A 25,050-nucleotide genomic window follows, 5' to 3' on the forward strand; every position below is an offset into this window, starting at 1 on the left:
GTCAAGCCTAATCTTGTTGGCCTCAAGATTAGGCTTGACATCAGTTGTAGATTCCATGCTCAATCTGGATCCCTGGGGAAACCCCTCATCAGCAGACGGTCAGCCCAACAGCCAAGAACACCCAACCAAAGCTAGTAGGTGGCATAATAATAGGACTTTAGGTCACCCTGTATTCCTTCTGTTCCATCTTTGTTATTGAAGTGTGCCTCCGTGAAAGTGTTTAATACCAGTGTATTAATCCCTGAAGATCTGATGTAACTTTGGTAAATATTTTTTTTTTTTTAGCTAAACATTTTTGGTTATTATCCAGTCTATGTTATTAATTTCCTTCAACAACATGATGTTGGAGAATCAACATATAAGCCTAAACACTAGGATGTATTTGACAGGTTTTTATTGCTTTTCTTTATTCTCAGTTCTTTCAAATCCATAACTTGTATAATTCATCTTTTTGCTGTTGATTTTTTTTTTTCTTCTTTTTTTTTGTCATTGGTTTCATATGTTTTTCATTTATCTGAATTTACGAGGGTGGAATGAAAAGTTCTCGGCACAACAATGAAAAAACTAATTTATAATTTCAAAATTATTTTTCAACATAATCTTCCTTATACATTTATTCTAATTTTTATATATATTTAGATATTTAAATATTTAGACTAATACATTTATTCCAGCGATGTTCCAGCACCATTATCTCGTCCCTGTACTAGTTCTCAGTAAGATCTGCAAAATACCCCTCTACAGCTGCAATCACCTCTTGATTCGAAGAAAACTGCTGAGCAGAGAGGAAGAGTTTTAGTTCTGGGAAAAGATAGACGTCAGAGGGAACCAAATCTAGAGAATAGGGTGGACGTTCCCACAATTCATAGTGCAGATCCCTTAATCTTCCCATTGCCAAAACACCTTTGTGGGCAGGTACATTGTCCTGATGAAAGATGACTTTTTTTTGTGAGAAAAGACCATGTCTTTTCTGTCCGTGCAGTTAGCCTAGTGGGTCTGCACTTTGCAACCATATGACTGAGGAAGGGGTGTCATAGGTTCAATTCCCATCGAAGACGTGAGGAATTTGAGGATCTTCCTCAGCCATAGCCAAGTTAGCCAGTCTTGGGCGTGGACAGAAGGGTTTTTTTCACCAGTTTATCTGGCGTTTTTCATCCCACAAGTAGGCAAACCGGCCCCATGAACACACACACACACACACACACGGATCTATAGCCATAAATACTTAACCCCCCATGAGGGGGCTCAATTTGCCCCAGTAGGGACGGGGGAGAAAAAGGGAGGAAACACCATACGAATAAATAAATAAATGTCTTTTCTCACAAATTTTTTCATCTAGTCTGGTTAAAAGATCGAAATAATATTCCCGGTTATTGTTTAATCCTTTTCAAGATAATTAATAAACAAAATGCCTTTGGCAACCCAAAACACTGATGCCATGACCTTTCCTGCTGATGGAACTAACTTTGTCTGAACATCCAGTTTCTGTCCATTGTTTTGACTGCTGTTTGGATTGTGGTGTGTAATGGTGAATCCAAGTCTCATCCATAGTAATAAATTGACGCACAAAATCAGTTTTATTCTTGTTAAAATGCTCCAAGCAATGTTTAGAAATTTTCATGTGAGTGCGTTTTTGATCTGCTGTGAGCAAACGTGGCACCCATCTTGTGCAAAGCTTTTTCATTTGAAATTCTTCATGCAAAATATATCCTACACAATCTTTTCAAGTGCCTATAGTCTCAGCAATTTCACGAACTTTGACTCGCTGGTCATCCAATACCATATCGTGCACTTGATCAATGATTCCTGGTGTTGTTACACTTTTTGGACGTCCTTCATTTGGATCATCTTCAAGGCTGGTACAGCCACGTTTAAACTTGGCTGTAAAACGAAGGAGAAGAGTGCCTTTTGAAGTGTCATAAACTTTTATGAACTTCAAATGAGTTTCTTTTGGCATTAAACCTTCTTTTACAAAGAATTTTATAACCGCACAACACCCAATTTTATCCATTTCAAGGGATACAGACAACACTTTTGCTTCAGACAGCTGTAGAAAACAAACTATTGATAGAATGTCTTGCAATTTCATATGGATGCTTATCAACTTAAAAAAAAAATCTTGTCGATAGTGTTGCCATCTATGGTCGAGGCCAAGAACTTTTCAGACCACCCTCGTATTTCTGTACTCAGTTTACAGCATGTTGTGCTCACCAATTTTAAGTGTATATCATCTCCAATCTGATCAACTCTGGTGCCAAGTTTTTCATCATCATTACCTTGAAAAATTTTCATGCAGGTATGTCATTTAATATCCTTTAATTAAAACCTCATTTAATTTTATCTTTTTAGCCTAGGTGTTACAAAAGGGACTACTTCATTGCGAAAGTTTTTTCTAACTTTAAACAATTTTAGGAGCATAATAATTTTTCAGAAAATATTTAATTTATATCTATTAAGCAAGCAAGATTAGGATATTTAAATTCTTTTCTTTTTATAAATTCATTACTAATGATAACTTTTATAACTGCTGAAGTATGGAGAATTAAAATCATTAGTGTAGTGCACTCCCAGATCAGCTATTTTGCAATAATGAACAGTATAGGTATCCCTTGATATATGCGGCTTTGATTAATGCAGTTTTGATTAGTGCACAAAAAATTATTGTGACCAAAAACTTGATATATGTGGTATCAAATTTGACTAGTGCAGCCCAAAAAGTTTGAAAATAAGCAAAGCGTTAGACTTGGTCAATGAAACTGATCAGATCATGTGGTACGAGTCGTGCTCCAACATTAGTAACTCACTCTCAGCCTCAGTGCTTCAATTTATCAGCAGAGAGTGGTGCATACAGACATATATGTGTAAGTGTTACAGTGTATGCTTATGGCCTATCCGCATATCACGTAATTTTCAAATTATGTAAAACATTACCCTTCGTAACCATGGCCTCGAAAAAGAGTAATAAACGAAACCTATTACTTTGGATACTAAAATGACATTATTAAAAGGTTTGATAACGGAGAAAGCAAAGCAAACATCGTAAGAGCTCTAGGCTTTGGTGAATCAACTATACGAGCCATTTTAAATAAAGTGACTGAGTACCACGAACAAGGCAAAGTGACATCTGCATCTTTGAGATTGCAGAGTAAAATCATGGAGGAGAAAAAAAAAGCAACCACTGTTCAATTTACTTTAGATAAGTTTTTTTATAAAAAATAAATATTTAGATAAGTTTTTATGTAATAAATATGTATAAATAAAATATATAAATACATGTCACCTTAAAAAATAAACAATGTTTAAATTTTTATATTTTTCAGGATTCGTTATAATTATTCCCATTATTCTTAACACATTGAATAATGGGTGTCCATCGAGGATTAATTAACTGCATATATCAAGGGATACCCATATTTATCATTAAAAATTGTCTATAGTGTTTAAGCTATTTATATAAAAAAATTATTAGTGCTTCAATTCTGAAAAAAAAAAAAAACAAATTTAAATATGTGCTGCTCAAATGTATATGAATGGAACTATTGTTGAAGAACTGTAGTAGGAATAGTAGACATAGAGATGTTAATTAATGACTGTTATATACAAAATACTACAGTTGTGTTATATGTATAAAAATCAGAAAACGTAATTACAAGACCAGATTACCTTATCAATCTTAAAGGGATTCCCAAACATGTGCTGCCGAACTGGAGCCGATTCAATTTCTCGTAAAGGTGTTGGCATTCTTTTGAGATATTCCTGGTAATTGCCCATCTGTGCAACAGGTAAACTATGAAGCTGATCTGTAATATACAGAAGTTAACTTTAAAACTATATATATCTCTCTGAATTAATTATTAGTGATGCTATTCTTTAAGAGAATTTTTATAGTACAGTATTCTGTTACAAATTTCACAGAGCAACTGATTTTAACAATGCACTTTGGCTTAAAAAAAAAAGAAAAAAAAAAGATGAGAATTATTTATAAGCACTTTACACATGACAATGCATCATATACACGTAGCAGGGTTCCCCCCTCCTCAGAAACACCGCAAATGAACTAATTAGAGAACACATGCCATAACAGATATAACACACATAATTAAGTTAATAAAAAACGTTACTTAGCCATAAAAAAAAATGAACCTTAGAGAAAACAGATAGCACAATAATTGAAGATGAAGATGAAATATAGTAATCAAAACAGATAGCACAATAATACACATGAAGATGAAATATAGTAATCAAACAAAACTATCTCCAAAACTATCCTTTGGTTATTTCTTTACAAAAATAACCAAAAGCCAATTTTGGAACTCTACTTTCTTCCAATAAAGTGTTTACAAGCATGGATTAAAAGTAAGGATCACTAATTTGCAGATAAATGAGTCACAAAAATATCAGATTGTAGGTTCCACATAGATGATTCATATCATCACTATATAGCACAACAGTGAAGTTTTTAAGTACTCTGAACAAAAATCATAATTATTATTTTCTAGTATATTTTCTTAATGGATACCCTCAAGTTGTGTACAAGATATTATATCAGACTAACATGATTAACATTTCATGTTTAGTATTTAATTACATTTTTTTTTCAAATTAAGAAAATTCAGCTGTACAATTTGATATTCTAAAATACTCTTAACTACAGTATTGATCTTCCTGTGGATCTTTTTCCTGCTATTTTTACCTCAAAATCTGATTGGCTAATCTTTCATCTTTCATACTACTCTTAGATCAGCTCTGCTTATACATTCTTCACTAATGATAACACCATGTTCATGATATTTTCATTTTTAATAAGTTATGTAAATGATGCCATCAATTCACTCTCCTGATGTTCCTCAGAATTCTCATAACATAATATGTTCAGTCATTGATGATTAATTAGCCAAGCTTTTCAATCCACAAGTTAAAAGTGGTTGAAGCGATATCTTGCATCTACTAGCTTGATGTTTTGGTTGATTTCTCTTTTGTTCTTATATGTCCTTACTGATTCTATGATTTTTGTTATGTTCAATTTGCCATCATCACTAAAAATTGTGCCTAAATAATAAAAATGTCTTCTATAGGTACATTACTGAGAATGCAATTGCATGTTTTCTATTTCCTTGTATATTTTCAGTTTGTCTTTTTATTACTAATTTCCATGCCAAATTTGCTAAACCAATTATTTTATATAGACAAAGCCACTTGAAGACTTGTAGCAAATTTTAAGAAGGTAATTTTTCATCTGCACATAGTAACGAACAAAACCTCTTATCTCTTATTTGAATATCAACTTAAATGTCACTTTCTTTACTAATGTGGTCCAAACAGATTCTAAATAACAGAAGAGATGGTATATCTCTGAAGTGGCATTAGGCGGTATTATGTATGTAGAGTGGTTTTAGCATTAATGAAGGATAAGTAACTTTTTTGTATCTTAGTTGATAATATTAGGTTAACTTATTGTAGTTTTTTTTTAAATGGATGTGTGATTGATTAAGCTATTTACTTGGTAAGTAAATCTTGTATTTTTTTTTTTTTTTTTTTTTTTCATTTAAACATGATACTGTTGATATGGTACCAATGCATGGTAGAAAAATGGTGTCAAAATCCATGTTGTCAGGTGATTTGAATTTGCGGGATTTTGTGCAGTGTGTGTGTGAGAAATGTATTCTTCAAGAAAATTAAAGGATATGTAGAAGGAAATACATACTTCTCTCTCTGAAACTGGAGAGAGAGAGAGTATGTATTAAATGTATCAAAAGTGAGTGCCTATTATACGGGAATAGCTTACGGTGGGTGTATTTCCATAAGCTCTCTGGTCAACTTATTTTTACAAAACTTTCATAGTTTCTACATTCAGCTTTGAAATAATGCTGGATCTAATATCCACTTGATTTTTATAATCTAATCAGTATATTTCCATATTTCATCTGCCTAGTGTCTTTTTCTCTCTGTAAGTATTGAAATATACTTCTGATCAGATTCATCTCAAATATTTTCTTTACTGTTCCATTTCTTGTTACCTCACTGAATAATTATTTTTCAGTAATTACTCCTGACACTGTAAATATCCTTTGCCTGTGGCATCCTTTCTCCATTTTTATTTATTTTAATTATTTTTTTTTTTTAAATACAGCATCCAAAATAATTTGCCATGTTATTTATCTTCTACGTTCTTTCCAAAATTTTCTACAACTTATTTAGCTCCTTTTTTGTCTATATTCTCTAAGAGCACGTGTTCATGTATTAGTCAGTATGTGCTCTTTAGTGAATACAGAGGGACGTTTATATATATTTTTTCTTTTCATGAAGTGCATGAAAAAAAAAAAAAAAGGAAATACTAATTCAATTAATATATAAAGTTGTATACATTTATGGTGACTTTTTAACAGAAGTTAGTTTACTATTTTTCTAAATTAACTTCAGAATATTTCAATGCAGAATGCTAACTGATCAATGCAAGCAACATTAACTTTAGTAGCACAATGCTGTATTTTATGAGTACTATATATATATATATTTTTTTTGAGAGTGTTATGTTATTATTAAATTGAAAAATAGAAATGTAATGTGTGTGCATGCTGTACACACACACAAACACACTGGTACAAGCTGTACTGGTGAATAAACATGAGGAACTATTTAAGTGGCATATCTTATGCCAGTTATTACTGTTATTTATTGAAACAACTCATTTCTTCTTATCTCAAGAAGTCTCTTTTTGAGACCTCTTAAGATGAGAATGTACATTTGCACTGTGAGTGGGCTAAGGATTCTTTTTACATTTTTTTTATTAATTTTATATATTTTGTATTATTTATTTATTATTATTTTTTAAGAATAAGTTGAAAGCTCAATTCACACATACAAAAAAAAAAACAAAAAAAAACATCACTATGACATGAAAGTACTTTTGTTCAAATCATCTCTAGGCATATCCAAATCGACAAACTTTTTTTTTTTTTTTGGCATAAGATATGTGTGTGTGTGTGTGTGGGGGGTATATTCTCACTTATATGATAGCTGCATTATGGCCATATAGCAGTCTTATAGGTTGAAGCTTGGATATAGGTTATATTGCCACAATGGATCGCCACAGATTCAATGCTTTTCTCTCTCTTTCTCTTTCTTTCTTTTGTGGCTTCCATCCACAAAAGGTTATTTGAAAACCTATAATATATTGTACTGTGAGTGGACTAAAGATTTCTTTCTTTCTTTCTTTTTTTAATTAATTATACATATTTTTTGTGTTTATTTATTTATTTATTTTTGAATCAGTTAAAAGCTCTTAGTAAGCTACCGTGTTTTGTGAAGTACTCATTATACATTTTGTGCTAAGGATAGTAATCAGCTGTTGTTGTTATTATTTGTTATTATGATTGAAGTAACTAGAGCTATCAGACCAGCATATTCTGTCTGATACTTGTGTGAGTCTGTGTTCTTTGGGCTGGTTTTCAGGATGAACAACCTGAGTTTCCAGGAGGAAAAAATCTTGCAACTTCCATATATGAAAAGCAGTGGTTCTGATCTTTCAATAACTGATCACTATTATGTGATCTTCGATGCATTATTCTAAACATTTTTTGTCAACGGGATCCTGCAATTATATTACGTGAAATGGCAACACCAACCACAAACAGTATGTTAAATGTTATGAACAGTGTACCCCTTGGGGGGGGGGGTACACTGTTCGTAATACAGCAATCCCTCGATTAATACACCTAATGTGTTCTTTAAAACAAGCGCATTAATTGAAAACGCACTAATCAAATATAATAACCTATGGGGAAAAAAGTATAATTCGTTCCTCCAATTTCTTTTTTGATCCTTAATTATGTTTATAAAAGAATTAGGGTATGTCTCAGGGACTAGTTAAAGGAAAACCATGAAGCTGAAAGACAATAAAACATATTCAGAATATAAATTTATTATTCTACTTCTTAACAAAGAATTGAGATAATATAGTTTGGCAGGAATTGTATTTCTTTTTTCTCATATAATTGATGGTATGGCCCTATTGCCTCTTCTACTACTTCTGCAAATTTTGCTGTTTCTCTCTTCATCAGGATCAGCCTCTAAGTATTGCTGCTTAAAAACTTTGATTGTACAAAAAATATTTTCAAATTGTTTCTGTGAAATCTCTTTGGGCTTGTCAGTGATTAAATTCATATTCTTCAGGATCTTCTTGCTGTCCATCTAAATTTAGCAGGTCGGAATTACCCAATTTCTCAGAATGAGATTTAATTAACTTAGATTCCTTTGAAAAGCCTCTAAAATAAATTGCACAATGTGGAAGAATGTCTTCCAAACAGCTCACATGTTGCTAGCTGAAATTTCATTCGACTTTGTGACTTTATAACTAGGCTGAGATTTCTCTGATTTGGCCAGAAAATTTGTTGGTCATAATAGCCCCCCCACCTTCTTCCACAATTTTCTTCAAAATCTCTGGATAATTTGCAGCCACCTCCTTATCTGCTTGCAGCTTCGCCTGTGATCAGAACATTATGTAGGCTATTTCTCTTTTTGAAATGCTCAAACCACATAGCACTAGCGTGGAATTCTTCTTTTCCATCATTGATAGCCCTTTCTTTCAAGGTTGCAAAGAGACTTAATGCTTTTGATTTAGGCGGGATCTGTTTTTTTGGTTACAATCTTCGATCCATGCAGAAAGAAGTCTCTCAAGTTCTATCATTATAATACTTTGATTTTGAGTGCATGCATGATGAACTTGAAGCAGCCTTACCTTTCTCTTTGTATTCAGAAGCTTTGCTTAAAATTGCTGTTAGAGTTAATTCATCCATTTTTGTCTTCTTGTCCTATCTTTGGTATGGACTTGCCTTTGTTCATTTTTCTTTATTATTTCAAGTTTTTCTTCCAATGAGATTACTTTTTGAATCATTTTCACAATTCCACTTTTTTGCTCACTAATTCTTTTACTCATGATTAAAGGTTAGGAAAATACTTTAAAATAAAAAAAAAGTAAGGAAAACAATTGCAAAGGAGGCATGATATATGATCATGCAAAATGCTATGTAATTAGCAGATGACAAATTTTGGCAGTAAATTTGGAACATAGTGTACATGGAAATAGTGTAGTATATCATTTAAACATAACTTTGTAAAATGTTTTAAATCAGTAACTAAATTATTTCATCCTAGTGAGTGATTTTTTAAAATAGTTAGCCATAAAAAATGTACAGATAGAAAATTTGTAAAATCTGTAACATTTATTTTTAAGATGTATATAAACACATATATATAAACACTAATCAAATATGGGTATAGAAAAAAAAATGATGTACTAATCGAAAATGCATTAATCGAGGGATTGCTGTATTTAACATTTGTGATTCAATTTGTGTGGTTAAATCCATCTGTATGCATGCCAGTCATTTAGCATCAAAGGCATCTTTTGAAATTCTGATTTTTAAAAATTTATAAAATATATAATGTTTTCACTACAATTTGTGCAATTTAAAACAATGAGGTAGGGTACTCCAAGCACTCACATCAAACACTGTAATTTGGGTGTAGCATACACTTAATGAACATACTACAGTAGCAAACAAATTAATCCGAATACTCACATTAAAAAAAAAAAAAAAGTGAAGAAAATAAGTATAAAAATTAAACTTCAACCGAACCTAATTATTTATAATCTCTAAACCATGCTTTTATAATGGATTGTATTAAATTATCCTTTGTAAAAAAATTTAATTTTACAAGTTTCTTTTTCACTGGCCCACAAATTTTCTATTGGGTTAATTTCAGGTGAGTTACCTGGCCACTGAAGCAACTGGATGTTGTGATTTTTGAGGAAGTATTTCACTTTTTTTTTAAGTGTGGCATGGAGCGAGATCCTGTTGGAAGATGAGTTCTTTGTCTTTCTGGATCTGTGGGACCACTCTTTTCTCCAATATTTTTATGTATCGGTCACTTTTCATCATGCCTTCAACAAGCACAAGTGATCCAGGACTGTCATGTGTAAAACAACCACAGAACATCTTTTCAGCTAATTGTTTAGGAGCTTGTTGAAGATGGGTGGGAGAAGTCTTCTCAGCCACTGATTTGCAAACATAGGGTACTCACTTTCCTTGAACAAAGAAATGGCTCTCATCTGAGAATATGACCTTCTTCCACTTCTCAATAGTCCAATCTTTGTGCACTTATCCACTGAAGCCTCTTATTCTGCATAGCCTTAGTCAACAGTTGTTTCTTTTTTTTTTTGGTCTGTGGGCAGTCCTCCCTGTTTCCACCAATCTTCGATGGACTGTCATGTCAGAAACATTAATCCCACTAGCTGCCAAGTCTTTATTTAAGTCTACAGCAGACAATCTTGGATTCATTTGCTTTTCCTAACTAGCAAACAATCTTGAGTAAGTGTAGTTTTCCTTTTTCACCTACCTTTTCCTTTTCTATCAGGAGAAAAGGTACCTGTCTCCCTAAACCTCTTTAAAATCGCATTAACAGTACCCAAACAAACACACCACACTAATTGGCAATTTGTCTTTAAGTCATGGATGTGTGCTGAGAAAGAGTATATATATATTTGGACATTTTCTTGAAGATGTATCCATTTTATAGCTACACAAAATGAATAAAACACTATAAATGTTAACTTATTTACACTATTAAAACACAGACAACACTAATAATAAACACTGTAGAGACAGATAAAACATACAGCACTCAAATAATATAGTGAACTAAAATCCAAACCAAAAATAGTAAACCAAAACCAAAATTATTATGAACTGAGACAAAAACCAAACCAAAAATAAAAGCTTGGCAAAAATTTGGCTTGTTCGGATTAATTTGCTCGCTACAGTTCATAGCTAGATAACTGGAAGGAGACCTCCACATAATTTTAAGAAATGTGCAGAATCTGATCATGGCATCCGACTCAATGTCCAATCCTCACCTTGCAGTGAATCTCATTAATAGGTATCTATTCAGATAGTTAATAAAATGAAGATGGAGTAGAAACTGAGAACTTAGCTAATTAAACTGTGTTCTGAAATGGTTTAAAACAAACAATGAAATATCATGCCAGCAAGGGACTCACCTAGTTAACCAAAGTCCCATGTTTTGTCAGGAAACTAGGATTAACAATAAAAGGTCATCTACTGGAATGACTTAAGCTCATCTCCTGCAGAATTGAAGATAGGCACCATCAACAAAAGTATCAATGGAAATGAAGAGAAAGTGGTAGATGATTAGAATACTATGTTGACAAAATTTGTGTTATCAAGACAAAGATAAGTAAAACAGCAGCAATGCTGCTAAATAAACTATTGGATGTTACATATACAGGCAATAGCAATCAGTGAAAGGAAGAAGTAACTACAATATTCAATAGCAAACAAGCAATTTCAAGAATAATGATGTGTACAAACTGAAAATAATAACTATTAAAATAATATTAGAACATAAAAATGTGCATCATGAAAAAAAAAATACAAGAAATAAGAAGAGTCTTATTGATTATGTTTCGTGTTGATGCTGAGTTTGAAATAAGATGCGATCACCAATTAGATTTAAGTGGTGATCACATCTTATTTCAAAATAATAAGACTGAATAAAACATAAAACTGAATTTTTCATTGAAATGCAAATATATATGAAAATTTCAAAAGGTATCAAAATCAAGCAGCATTTAGAGGTGAAATGCAGATTCAAAAATACCAATATTACCGAAGGAAAAAAAAATGCAAACATGATGAACTCAAAAAGTTAAAACAGGCAGTCCTGGGAAAAATCAAACTGAGATGCCTAAATGAAATTCACAGGAAAATTATTTTGGTAACAAGACAGAAGATATATATTATCTACTGATAATTGTCTGGATACTTTAGCCATTTAAATTGATACCAGCAGGTGAACCTTAATATTGGGTATGTCCACCTTTGGCTTTGATCACCTCCTGCACCCTTTGAGGGAGGCTTTCCCCAATGTGTGGCAGACATCATCTAGAATTTGTCTCCATTCCCCTATCAAAGTAGCATTGAGTTCAGCAACAGAATGAGGATGTGCTGCTCTGAACCTCAATCGCTGCTCCAATTCATCCCACAGGTGTTCAATGGGGTTGAGGTCAGGACTCCATGCAGGCCAAGGCAGTCATTTAACACCCATCTCTTCATACCATTCCATAACAGCTGCAGCACCTGATTATCCAGAATATCAAGGTACTGAGCTACCATCACAGAACCATGAACAATGACCAGTGGTCCCACTCAAAACCAGCTGAATGCACCCCACACTATTACTCCTCCACCACCAAAGTTGACTGTGGGTACAACACACTGTGGTAACAAGCGTTCACCAGGCTGCCACCACACCCTGCCATCAGAATGGAAACAGGTGAACCTTGATTCATCGGGAGTAATGGAGTACCATTATTTTTTACTGGTCAGTTATCCAGTTCACATGCTCTTTCTACCAGGCCAGACAAGTTACCTTCTTCATTGTTGTGATGTTCGGCTTGTGGGTCACAGCTCTTCTGTAGAAGCCCGGTAAATGGAGTTATTTTCTTATAATATTAGTTCTCACCATGGCGATACTAGTGCTCTGGAACTCATCACAGATGATCCTTGCCGATTGTAGCCGGTTTTTGCTGGTCACCCATTTTAACACACTCCTGTCCCTGTCAGTCATTTTTGGCAGTAATCCTGGATGTTTTCCTGTACTAGTAATGGCAGAACATCTCCAATTGTTGATCACATCACCAACCATTGATTTTGGATGCTCCAATTGAGCAGCAATGGCACATATGGCTGTGCGACCAATGTGACATCCCACAATGACACCGCTTTCTCAAAGTCACTGAGTTCACATCGTGTTGCCATACCACCTGTATTCAACTGCTACGATGAAATACTGCTTCCTACTATCTGTACACTACTTTTTATGTTATTAACAAACCTGGAATGTTTTATAAATTCAAATAACAGGGGTATCCTGACAATTATTGGTAGATAGTGTATATTATGAAGGTAGAAACATATACTGGAGACTATCAAAAAAAAAAAGCTTAATAATGTAGGAAAGTTTACTATAAAAAGGAATCAGAGAAAAGGTGATACAAAAATTAAAGGTAAAGAAATGCTAGAGTAATGACTTTGAAAAACTTTAAGCTAAAATCATTAAGTGAAATAAAAAAACTGTTAAGTGATTATTATGAGGAACTTCAACTATGGAGATACAGACTGGAAGGAAGAAAGATCACGTGACAAGAAGAAAATGGAATTTATACACCTACTGAGAGACAATTACTTGAGGCTGCATTGATGGAGGGGACTAGGAGTGGGAGAGTATTGGACCTGTTCACAGGATCAGATGAGCTATGAATAACCAATGTGACCACGTTGCCTCCAATTGGTGAAAGTGACCATGCAATTTTGACTTGGGAGATTGTACAATATATATAAAGCACTGCAGGGTATTATGGATGTTAGTGGTGCATAGGAGATAGTTACCGGTCATCTACAGGAAGCAATATTAAATTGTATACCTAAGTTAAGCTGGGTTAATTAGGTAGGAATTAGATGAATGAGTAATATCATTAAGCATGAGCTGAAGAAGAAGAAAATGTGGCAGAGGGTATATCCTGAACCAGCATGATGATATCACTGTCTACAATGATGTAGCCAATGAGGTTTTTCTTATTTCTTGTGTCTTCTCTCCATGTGAACTTGTGCACATCTTTATGTTGAAACATGATGTTAGTAATGACTAGTCTGTGTCCTGAGCAGAAGTCCAGTAAATATTTTCCATTATTATTAGCTTTTCTCCAAATTTTCTCAAAATGTCCCTGTATGCCTGGTAGCATATAGATCTTCAACAAGGACCACTTTTTCCATTTTCTTTATGTCAGCTGCCTGTTCTAATGACTCAAAAAATTCACCCACTTCAAGAAGTTTATCTTCATGTTTGGCATTGAATGCTATTACTATTCCTTCCTTTCTTTGATTCAATATTGCCTGAAAATAACATTCTATACTTATTATTTGATAAGATCTTACCTTTTGATTTTTTCTTCTCTGTCTCAGTAAACAATTATGTCCACATACTTTTGCAATTCTTCTGCAAGTTTGATTTCCTTTCCATGATGTGTGTGTGTGTGTATACAAAGCACCCTAAATATATATATATTTAGGTTGTCTACTACTAAAAAAATATGAAAATCTCTTATAATAACAGATTTCATGTATCCAGTGAGTTAACTTTAGGTTTTTTTTCTCTCCTAAAAGACAAAAATGTGTTGCATGTATTATGCATTTTTAACTATTTTTTTAAATTATATTTTACATTCAAGTCATGTGAAATCAGAATTTTTTTAGTCAATTTGATTTTTTTTGTTTTTTAATTTTATGCCCGACTGTTTTTAATTATTGTGCTTTTTTTCATTGTACGTATTTTTCAATTTGTTGATATTTTAAAAATTTTAATGTGCTCAAAATTAATGAGCAATTAAAATAGAAGGTTATAAGAAAAATAATATATTTAATCACAGAATAAATGAAAAGACTTTAAGCCTGACAAATTAAGGTAAAGACTGATGATAGTCCGCATCTGAACAGCATTACTGTGGTTTCTTCAGGTTGTTTGCATTTTCAGAGGTTCTTTGAATTTCAAAACTAAAATTCACAAATTTTGGTTTTGAAAATTCACACACTGACATAAAAGAGAAGTTCTGTTGCCAGAAAGCTTAAAGAACTTTTTAAAATAGCAAACTCTCACCAAAAGAACTATATTCCCAACATTAATTTTATGTTCAAAAGCTATATGGATCTTATTGCTTCAGCATCCAATGTCCAACATACTAGTGTACTTGTCCTTTATGTTTAGCCGCACCCAAATATTGTTAACTATAAAATTCCATTAATGCTACTAATGGCTACATTATTTCTAATGACAGATGCACTGCTGATATAGTCAAAAATGACCGTGTTATTAGAGATAAAAATGTGAACATCAGGTGAACTTGATACAGATACTTAGACAGTGATTAACTAAATTTAAATTCAATTTGACGAATTATTATCACAAGTGCTTGTTTCTTTCCATTTTTTTCCACCATACAAATTTGATGAAGTTTCCAGCTTTTTGAAACTGATGACAGTAAGCCACTAACAAACCAGCTTAAGGATTTTCATTCTTACTCTGAGAGCATTCTCGATGATATTTTGAAAAAAAAAAGACTTGTTACTTAGCAAGAATTATAAAAAAGTGCATAGCAATAGTGAGCTTTTCATATTAAACATTCTAACTGAATCCATACTTAGATACAATGCTATTTCTGATGGTGAAGCAGAATTACAAATAAATAATATGGAATGCTTTGAAAACTATAGCCAAAATAAAATTACAATGTTATAATACAAAATTTATTTTCTTGTGGAGCTGGAAAACTGACAATTATCATCTAAATTTCATTCAATAACAGCAAAATCAATTGAAAATAGAAAATTATCAAGAACTAATGAAACATCTCAAAAATGGTTAAAAGTTCAGCAAAACTGCCAGTCAGACATGGTTATCTAAGTCATAAAGTTTTTAAGATTCACTTCAAAACATTAAAAATTAAAAGCAAATACAATAATGAATGTGCATTATTTGATATTGTGGACCTTCACATTTTTTCTTAACTATGAATACACTGCATTTTCAATGATATTTTGGAAAAAGACTTATTCCCAAAAGCCCTTACACATGTTTATTCTAAACAATTCCAAAAATGTAGATTACTGCACTGTCACCGTTTATTTTAAAATAGGAAATGTGGTTAACAAATGACAAATTCAACAAATTCGACCATGCAGAAATTCAGGATTCCAATTGATGAGGGCTGCTTATTCAAGAGTGTGATATACCAAATGATGTATGGTGGCTTATGGCATTCATAATCTACACTCACCACTTCAAAAGATTTCCAATTAGAAATGAATATTAACAGTTGTTTCACAAAGATGAGATAGTCAATTAGTTATTATCAGTGAAAAATAAGTGAGCAATTTACACTGAGTTTCATATTTTTTTTTGTTGCTAAGATATACATAGATATGCACACATCCATCAATCAGTGAAACATATCTATATACAGGTATCCCTTGCTTAACTCAGGATTTGATTAACACAGTGAAATTAATTATGACAATCTCTTTATATATGCAGCAAGAGTTTTAATTAAAGCGTCCTTAAATTTACCATGCAAAAACATGCAAGCCTGGAGCATTTCCTGCCTGAGAGAAAGAAAGTAGTGAGCATGATGATGTTATTCCTCCCACTAATCATTATGAGTGGGTGCATTACAAGCTCCAATTGTTCTACTGTATTTACAAATTATGTTCTTCGTAAATTTTACAGCCTATAAATCAAGTCAAAGAATAAGAGCAATCCAGCAACCAGGTCATTAAGTGAAAAAAAGAGGAGGACAGTAATTACCTTAGATACAAAAGTTGATATTATTATTAAAAGATTATTAAAAGATTTAAACATGGTGAAAGTAAAAGTAAGAGCGAATTTGGTTTTAACAAGTCTACAATATGGACTGTTTTTATCCAAAGCTGATGAATATTGTGAGCAAGGTAAAGTTGCATCTGCAAGTATGCAATGCACATGTAACTGAAGTGCTATAATGGTTGAAATGGAAGATTTGTTGATTATTTGGCTGGAAGACTGCAAGCAAAAGAGAATTCCAATTAGTGCTTATAATATCACGGCCAAAGCTCTAAGCCTCTTTTCAAGACTTAAAGAGACTAAATATAAAGAAGACAATTCAAAATTCACAGCTAACAAAGACTGGCTTGAAAATTTTAAATCTAGGGCTGGACTAAAGAATGTGAAAATAGCAGGTGAAATTGCAAGTGCCGATGAAGATGCTGCATCTATTTCCTGCTGAGCTACAGAAAATTATTGAAGAAATTTATTGCGATTAGTGCTAAATCTTCAATGTAGATGAAACTGGCCTTTATTGGAAAAAAATGCCATCTAGAACTTTTATATCAAAAAAAGAAGCAGTGTAGCCTGGCTATAAAGTATCAAAAGATTGCTTAACTGTTATGCTTGGAGAGAATGCTAATGGAGATTTTAAATCGAAGCTGCTGCTTGTCTATCGAACTCGGAATCCAAGGGCTAAAGGATGTAACAAGAACTCTTTACCTGTAATTTGGTAGGCAAATCAGAAGGCTTGGGTTACCCAAAACCTATTCGAAGATTGGTTTAAGTCTTATTTTTGTCTGGCAGTCGAAGCTTATTGCAAGAGAAATAACTTAGCTTTCAAAACTCTTTTGCTTTTAGATAACACATCTAGTTATCCAAATTCTCTTAATGATCTGCGTGAGAATGTGAAAGTTTTATTTCATATGCCACATACATCATTGCTACAACCCGTGGACATGGCAGTCATTGCAACTTTCAAAGCCTATTTTCTTAAAAAGACATTCTCAAAGGTAGTAGAAACAACAATGGGAGAAAATGCGATTACGCTCCAAGAATTTTGGAAAAATTTTAACATTAAACATGCAACTGAAAACATTCATGACTCTTGGGAGCAAGTGTCTTCTAGCTGCATGAGAGCTGTTTGGGAAAAACGTTTTGCCAGAATGTGCTAATGACTTCACAGGTTTTCAAAATCTTGTGAACAACATGGTTGAAGAAATTGTTGCAATTGGTGAAGACCATGGTTTTGATGGTATTGATGCAAAGGCTGTTAAAGAATTATTGGATTCAAATTCAAAAGATTTCAGTGATGACGATCTTTTTGAAATTGAACAACAAAGCATATGAAGACAACGAACAAATGGAATGTGAAGACGAGGTTCCAAAGGAGATAACAATCAAAGAACTGGATGAAATATTTCGCAGTTTAGAATTGCTTAAGCAGCTCCAGATATTAATCAAAGAATGCTTGTTTGCCAAGGTCTAGAGCAGCGCTTCTTAAACTTTTTCCACTCGCGACCCCTTTTCACCTGAGAAATTTTTACATGACCCTGGGTATATAGGTATATAAAATAGATATACGAATCAAACATTTACTGATAATAAATCATAAAGAAATTTATTTTAAAACAATTCTTTGGTATACATATAATTTTACCATTTACATAAAGCATTACAAACAATAGCCTCGAATCTAAATTAATTTTTGGTCGTTGCGTGCTCAGAAACCTTTTACTGTTGCCAAATTTTTTGCGACCCACTCCCACATTCGGTTATGTGACCTTATTTGGGGTTGTGGCCCACAGTTTAAGAAGCTCTGGTCTAGAGAGAGTCATTTTGCTTGTTTTCGCAGAATTTATGCCGATAAGAAAAAAACTAAAACTGTTCAAACGACTCTTGATAACTTTTATTGATAAAAAATTGCAGTAACTAATGTAGGTACAAGCACTTATTAAACATTTACTTTGCTTTAAATTTTTATCTTTCCTAAAAGAATACCATATAAAACGAATTATTAACACAGAAATCGATCATGGACGAAATGTAATTTTTATCATTGATTCTTATATTTGATTAACGTGATTTTGATATACACACTAACATCGAGGGATTAATTATTTGCATTAATCAAGGGATATCTGTATATCAAATCATCTGAAGCTGAAAAGAACAGTTCATGATGTTATATACCCCAAGTTAAAAGAAGGCGCCTTCAAATGAAATTTGCTAAAGGACAACAGTCTTGATGAAGTTGCTATTACTCAAATGCCTGATCAATGTGACAAACATTCACCTTTTTTTATGTTTTTTTTTCTTTTTTTCGGGGCGATGACTAGTCTCACAGCAGAAGAGGTCCATTTAGCAATAAAATCGGGCAAGGATGCTAGTGATGATGAAATTTGGCCCAAAATGCTAAAAGCCTTAAATCGAGATGGCATTCTTTGGATGACTCATATGTGTCAGGCTGCTTGGATATCTGGGTGAGCACCATAGCAATGGCAGACAGGCATAATAATATCAGTCTTCAAGAAGGGAGACCAGAGAGATTGCAGCAACTATCGTGGCATATCTCTACTTAGCCTGTCTGGGAAAGTATATGCTAGGTACTTGGAAAGAAGGTGCAGGAGCATTCATACAGGGACTTGATGGCAGCTAATAGTTGGCCATCCACTCCATACTCCTGTACTACTTGCCAAGAATGTCTACACATGTTTTGTGGACTTGGAGAAGGCACATGACCGGGTTCCTTGGTATAAGCTTAGGCAAGTAGTACAGGAGTATGGAGTGGATGGCCAACTATTAGCTGCCATCAAGTCCCTGTATGAATGCCCGGAGTTTTGTGTCAGGGTAAACAGCACAAAGTCTGAACCTTTCACAGTCTCAGCTGGTCTCTGCAAAGGGTGTGTTCTGTCACCCCTGCTTTTCATAATATTTATGGACTGGATTGATAGGCACAGCCGAGGAAGTGAGTGTGTCAGAATTGGAAGTGTAGCATTGGAAGTCTGCTTTTTGCAGATTAACCTAGTTATGCTTAGCTCTTCCACAGATGACTTCCAGCAGACCCTGGATAGGTTTGTAGCTGTTTGTGCAGAAGCTGGAATGAAGATCAGTGTGGCCAAAACTGAAACATTTGTGGTCTAAAGACAGCCATCCTAGTGCACTCTACATGTGGGTGGAGTCTCACTGAGGCAGGTGGAGAAGTTTAAATACCTTGGGTCCATATTCATGAGTGATGGAAAGTGGGACGTAGAGCTAGATACTCGGATTGGCTCAGCAAGCACAATATAGCGGGAGCTTGGCTGTTCAGTAGTAAATGAAGCAGGAGTTAAGCCAGAAGGCAAAGCTGGCTGTCTTCAATACAGTCTAGGTCCCCATCCTCACCTATGGTCACGAGAGTTGGGTAATTATTATTATTACGGGTGACTCCAGGGAGTCCTTAGACTCATCAAGGGAGGCCCTAAACATCATGTCCACACAACTATACGACATTCTCACAGTATCTATCATACCTTGCCTTGAACTCACTCACCATCATAGCACCCACAACAGACTCTGGTAGCTTATTCCACTCATTTACCACTCTAAAAGTAAAGAACCCAGCTCTAACACCCCTGCTAACCACACTCTTGCCCAGCTTCCATAGGTGTCCCCCTAGTTCTCCCACTACCAGTCCTGATCTCAAAAATATCCTCTGAATTAATCCTATAGAAACTATGGGATGTAATATCCCTTAACTTATACAAGTTATGTCACCGAATTGAAGCCTTTGGCTCTTCATATAATTAGTAATTTATTAGGACACCTCTTGGCAATACTTATAGAAGGGATGCAAGTTCTGTTCGCTACAAACTTGGTATTATTAACTAGGTCTACCTACTCACTGATGAGACCTTCATAAAGGTTGAAGCCGGTCTGAGTAGTGACCTTCTCTCATAATGTAGAACAGTAATACAGCTCCTAGGAGCTAAGTTCACATTATGGGTAAATATCAAGAATAGTGATCGGAGCTTGCCCCACTTTTGACATGAGTTGCCTCAGCTTGCACTACCTAAAGGGTCAGTTGCTGCAGTATCCAGGTATTTGCTTATGCTTGGAATCGCAGAACTTTATATAGTTTCTATATTCAGCAGGAAACTCTTTGAGTTTCTTATTCGGCTAAGAAACAATATAGGATGTAATATCCCTTAACTTAAACCTATAGAAACCCTTTAGCAATTTGAATGTCTCAATCATATCTCCCCTCTTCCGCCTATCAACCAATTTCTGCAACCCACATATCTTCAACCTGTTCTCATATGGCTCATTCCATAGACCCGCTATCATCTTAGTCACTCGCCTCTGGATCCTCTCCACCTCCTTCCCATCAAGAAGGAACCTAGGTGACCAAATCTCGGCACAGTATCGAGATGAGGTCTTATCAAGGCTCGGTACAGAGGTACAATAACTTGCTTGTCTCTGCTCGTCAAGGTATTTTTCAACAACCAAGTGAGTTGATGAACTGATTTAGCTACTTTTGCAATGTTCCCCCTAAACTTCATCTCCCTATCCACCAACACTCCCAAGTCCATGGCCTCATCAATCTCCTGGAGTACAGTTCCAACAATGTGATATACTGCTGCTAATCTTTTCACCCCAAAATGCATAACCTTACATTTTGTAACATTAAATTGACATCCATTCTCCTTGGCCTAGAACTCCAATCTATCCAAGTCATCCTACAAGATTTTGATATCTTCTGCATTCACTATCGCCCTACCCAACTCTGCATCATCAGCGAACAAATGAACTGTTCCTCTTAGATCCTTCCCCATATCGTTAATGAACAGATTAAACAGCAGTGGTCCAAGAACAGACCCCTGCGGCACACCACTAGTCACAGGCCATCTTATGGACTCTACTCCTGAATAAACTACTCTTTGGTATCTCTCCATCAACCACCCACCTATCCATCTCATCAACCCTATATCCATTCCCATATGTTGTAGTTTACAGATTAGAATTCCATGTGGTATCCTGTCAAATGTCTTTTGCAGGTCCAGCAGTATCATTGTAAACCCATTACCCTTATCCAGTTCAGCCGTCACCTTGTGACCATCCTTGTTATAAAACTTGATCAAGTTACTGAGGCATGATCTACCCTTCACAAAGCCATGCTGTCCCCCGTACAGTATCTCATTTTCATCAATCCATTCCTGTATTTTTCCCTTGACTACTTTCTCCAAGACCTTGACAACGACTCCTTATAAGCTGATCGGTCGGTAATTTGCAACCATAGTCTTGGATCCTCCTTTATGCATGAAACTATTTTCCCCTCTTTCCACACCTTCGGGACTAAACCAGACCTGAGACTCAGGTTAAACAACATGGTCAAGGGCACTGATAATTCCTTAGCCGCTTCACACCAGACCCGTGCCGGTATACCATCCAATCCCACAGATGTATTCACATTAAGGTTCTGTAACAGACTATTCACCTCCACTTCATTCATCACAATTCCCGTATAAACTAATGGTTCCTTCATTTTTTTCAATGTCACCAACTGGATGATATACTTTTGCAAAGTGCTCGCTCAGTAACTCCACTATATCGACTGATTCAGTGACCTCCTTACTATCGTCATTCCTTAAAATCATTTTGCCGTGTACAGTTTTTTCTTGCTTGCAGCATATTGAAAGAATTTACCACACTAGTTACCCTTCTGGCCTGCACTTTATACTGTTCATGTATCTGCAGGTCACCCCTTTCTTTAAATTCCTTCCACAGTTGTTTCTTTTTTTGCAGCTCAAGCTTAATGGTGTTATTCATCCATTTAACCCCTACTTGTTTTACTATTCAGACCCTAGGTATACAATCAGCCATAACCTCCTGTAAATGTTCCTTGACCACTTCCCATGCTCTATCGACATCCAGCCCTTGCAGTTGTACATGCCATGGCACTGGCACTGGCACTGCTTGGATCAGTGCCATGGCACTGATCCAAGCAATCTCCTAAGCTTGTCATACTTGCCAGCACGGTAATTCCACATATACCCTGTCTTAATCGAAAATTCCACACCTTTAGCAACCTTATGATCACTCTCACCAATAGGTGGCAACATGGTCATATTCATTACAGTCAAATTTTCAGATGCTATTACCCGGTCAAGCACTCTCACACCCCTAGTATTTTCAATTACATGCTATCTCAGATAGTTATCCCTTAATCCATTTCCTTCCTCACATCTCCTAAGCTTGTCATACTTGCCAGCACGGTAATTCCACATATACCCTGTCTTAATCGAAAATTCCACACCTTTAGCAACCTTATGATCACTCTCACCAATAGGTGGCAACATGGTCATATTCATTACAGTCAAATTTTCAGATGCTATTACCCGGTCAAGCACTCTCACACCCCTAGTATTTTCAATTACATGCTATCTCAGATAGTTATCCCTTAATCCATTTCCTTCCTCACATGTGTGCTCTCCTCCTTCCAATCAATGTTACCATAGTTGAAATCCCCCATAATCATTACCCTCCTTCCACTCATTTCATCAATTTGTTTATGCATACTATCTCCGCCATCTATTCCATCACCTGGTCTATAGCAACACCCAACTGTATATTTTATTCTGCCAGTCTCAATCTCACACCAAAGAGCCTCAAATGAGCTCTTTTCACTATCCTGCGATACAAACTTCAATTCTCCTTGGCTGCAGTTCATCAGCTATCATCAATACCCCCCCCCCCCCCCGATTTTATTCTCTCTGTCTCTCCTAAACACACTATAACCTACACATTCTATCCAACTAACTATATCATCTTCCATCAGCTATGTTTCACTAATGCCAATAACCTGTGGCCAGGAAGAGCCAATCAAGGCCAAAAATTCTTCTTTCTTGTTCCTAATACTCCTGGCATTAGTATACATGAAATGCAGTGATCCCTTTGTCCCACACCTATCTTGATGCGTTATTCTAAATATCCCATTCCCATTTTTTGTCCTTAGTACTGGCTCGGGTACATTATATACATTCTTACACTCAACTGTCTCACTGATGTCCGCATATCCCCCCCCCCCCCTCCTTGGTAGTTCTAGTTTCCCTGGTTCTGCACATCCATTTTCACTTCATTCAGCAACACCTTTTCCAATCTCCGCACACCAAGTCCATTCAAATGCAGGCCATCCATATCGTATAAATCCTTTCGCCCATCAAACTCATTCCGCACGTCCATGAATTCCACACCACATGTCTGCATAACTTGCACATAATGTCATTTGCGATTATGTCCCTCATTCTAAACTCCTGTCTGTCATACCGTGGCAACAGACTCACCATTCTAACTCTGTCACTCTTTTCTTTCGCTACCTTTAACAATACTTTCAAGTCCTCTCTGATAAAAAATTTATCTCCTTTCGATTCATTCGTACCCGCCACAAATATCAATTCTTTCACCCTCTGTTTTTGCACTCTAATACTCTCACTTACATCCTTAAATTTCGCACCCGGTAAGTACGATTTAGTTAAACTCCCATCTATCACTCCTCTTAATAATGAGTCACCATACAACACTCTTTCCTTCATTTCAGAAACTCTCCCACACTTATGCTTATTTTTCCTTTCAAAAACTTGATTATTTACGTTAGGCGAATCACTCTGGAAAGAGTTTTGCAGGTGTTCTAATTGCCACTGTGCATTTTGTATCACTGCACGCAACCTAGAGATCTCACATCCTACAAATAATTCCTCATTTTTTTTTATCATTTAAACCATTTTCTCTCTCTCTGTATAGTTGCTTTCACTCTTTCTTTGATCACCGCTCTCATTGCCATCTTGTACATCGCAATTCCCTATCAAGCCACTATTTTCACTCACATTCTGGCTTTCTTCAACCATAACTGTCTCACAACCTGACACATACTTCAACTCCTCACTCTGCTTACACTTTCTGAACATTCTCCCACCACTATCACTTTCAATCCAAACTCCAGCCTCATTCGGGAATGCATACATCCCACACACATCACATTGGACAAACTCTCTCACATTACAGTTTTTGAACAATGCCGTCGTATTTTTGGACACCATTATCTTACATTGCATTGGCGCCATATTCAAATCTATGAAACGTATCGTTAAATACTAAATTTAATAATGGAATTCACACCACAATCACACAGACACAACAAGCTACCAAAATTAGATAATATTAGCTTTCAGAAGCTCTCTGAAAACACTACCGACCGTGTAGCCCTCTAGCGGGTTATTTCTCATAATGACTGAAAGAATGCAGACGCGAATCCAAGCAGCTGTAATGAGGTTCCTTAGAGGGGTTGCGAGGCTGAAGACTCAACAGAGTCAGAAGCTCTGCAATTCGGGAAACCCTCAATACTCAACCGTTGCTTCTCCGTGTTGAGAGATCACAGTTTACATTGGTATGGGCAACTGGTCAGAATGTCACAAGAAAGGCTCCCCTCCCCCAGCAAGCCCTCTTTGCCAAGCCAGAGGATGGGAGGCCACATGGAAGGCCAAGGACTCACTGGATAGATTATATTCAAAACCTTGGGTGGACACGTTTGGGAGTCTCACCAGAACACCTGAGCTTGGTGGCAGAGGATCATGACCATTGGAA

At 35.2% G+C, this 25,050-nt stretch overlaps 1 protein-coding gene across 3 annotated transcripts in view; it reads right to left on the bottom strand.

The window, feature by feature from the left end:
* Positions 1 to 25,050, bottom strand: part of IntS6 (integrator complex subunit 6) — a 292,395-nt gene that overhangs the window by 59,358 nt on the left and 207,987 nt on the right. For all 3 annotated transcript variants that reach the window (XM_090413384.1, XM_090413383.1, XM_090413386.1), the window contains one exon: positions 3,664 to 3,800. In XM_090413384.1, the coding sequence (XP_090269510.1) occupies positions 3,664 to 3,800 (137 nt within the window). The remainder of the gene's footprint in view (positions 1 to 3,663; positions 3,801 to 25,050) is intronic.

Source organism: Typopeltis vanoorti, chromosome 24, assembly GCF_054136105.1.
Source record: "Typopeltis vanoorti isolate ZY-2024b chromosome 24, IOZ_Tvanoo_1.0, whole genome shotgun sequence".
Taxonomy (NCBI): Eukaryota; Metazoa; Arthropoda; class Arachnida; order Uropygi; family Thelyphonidae; genus Typopeltis; species Typopeltis vanoorti.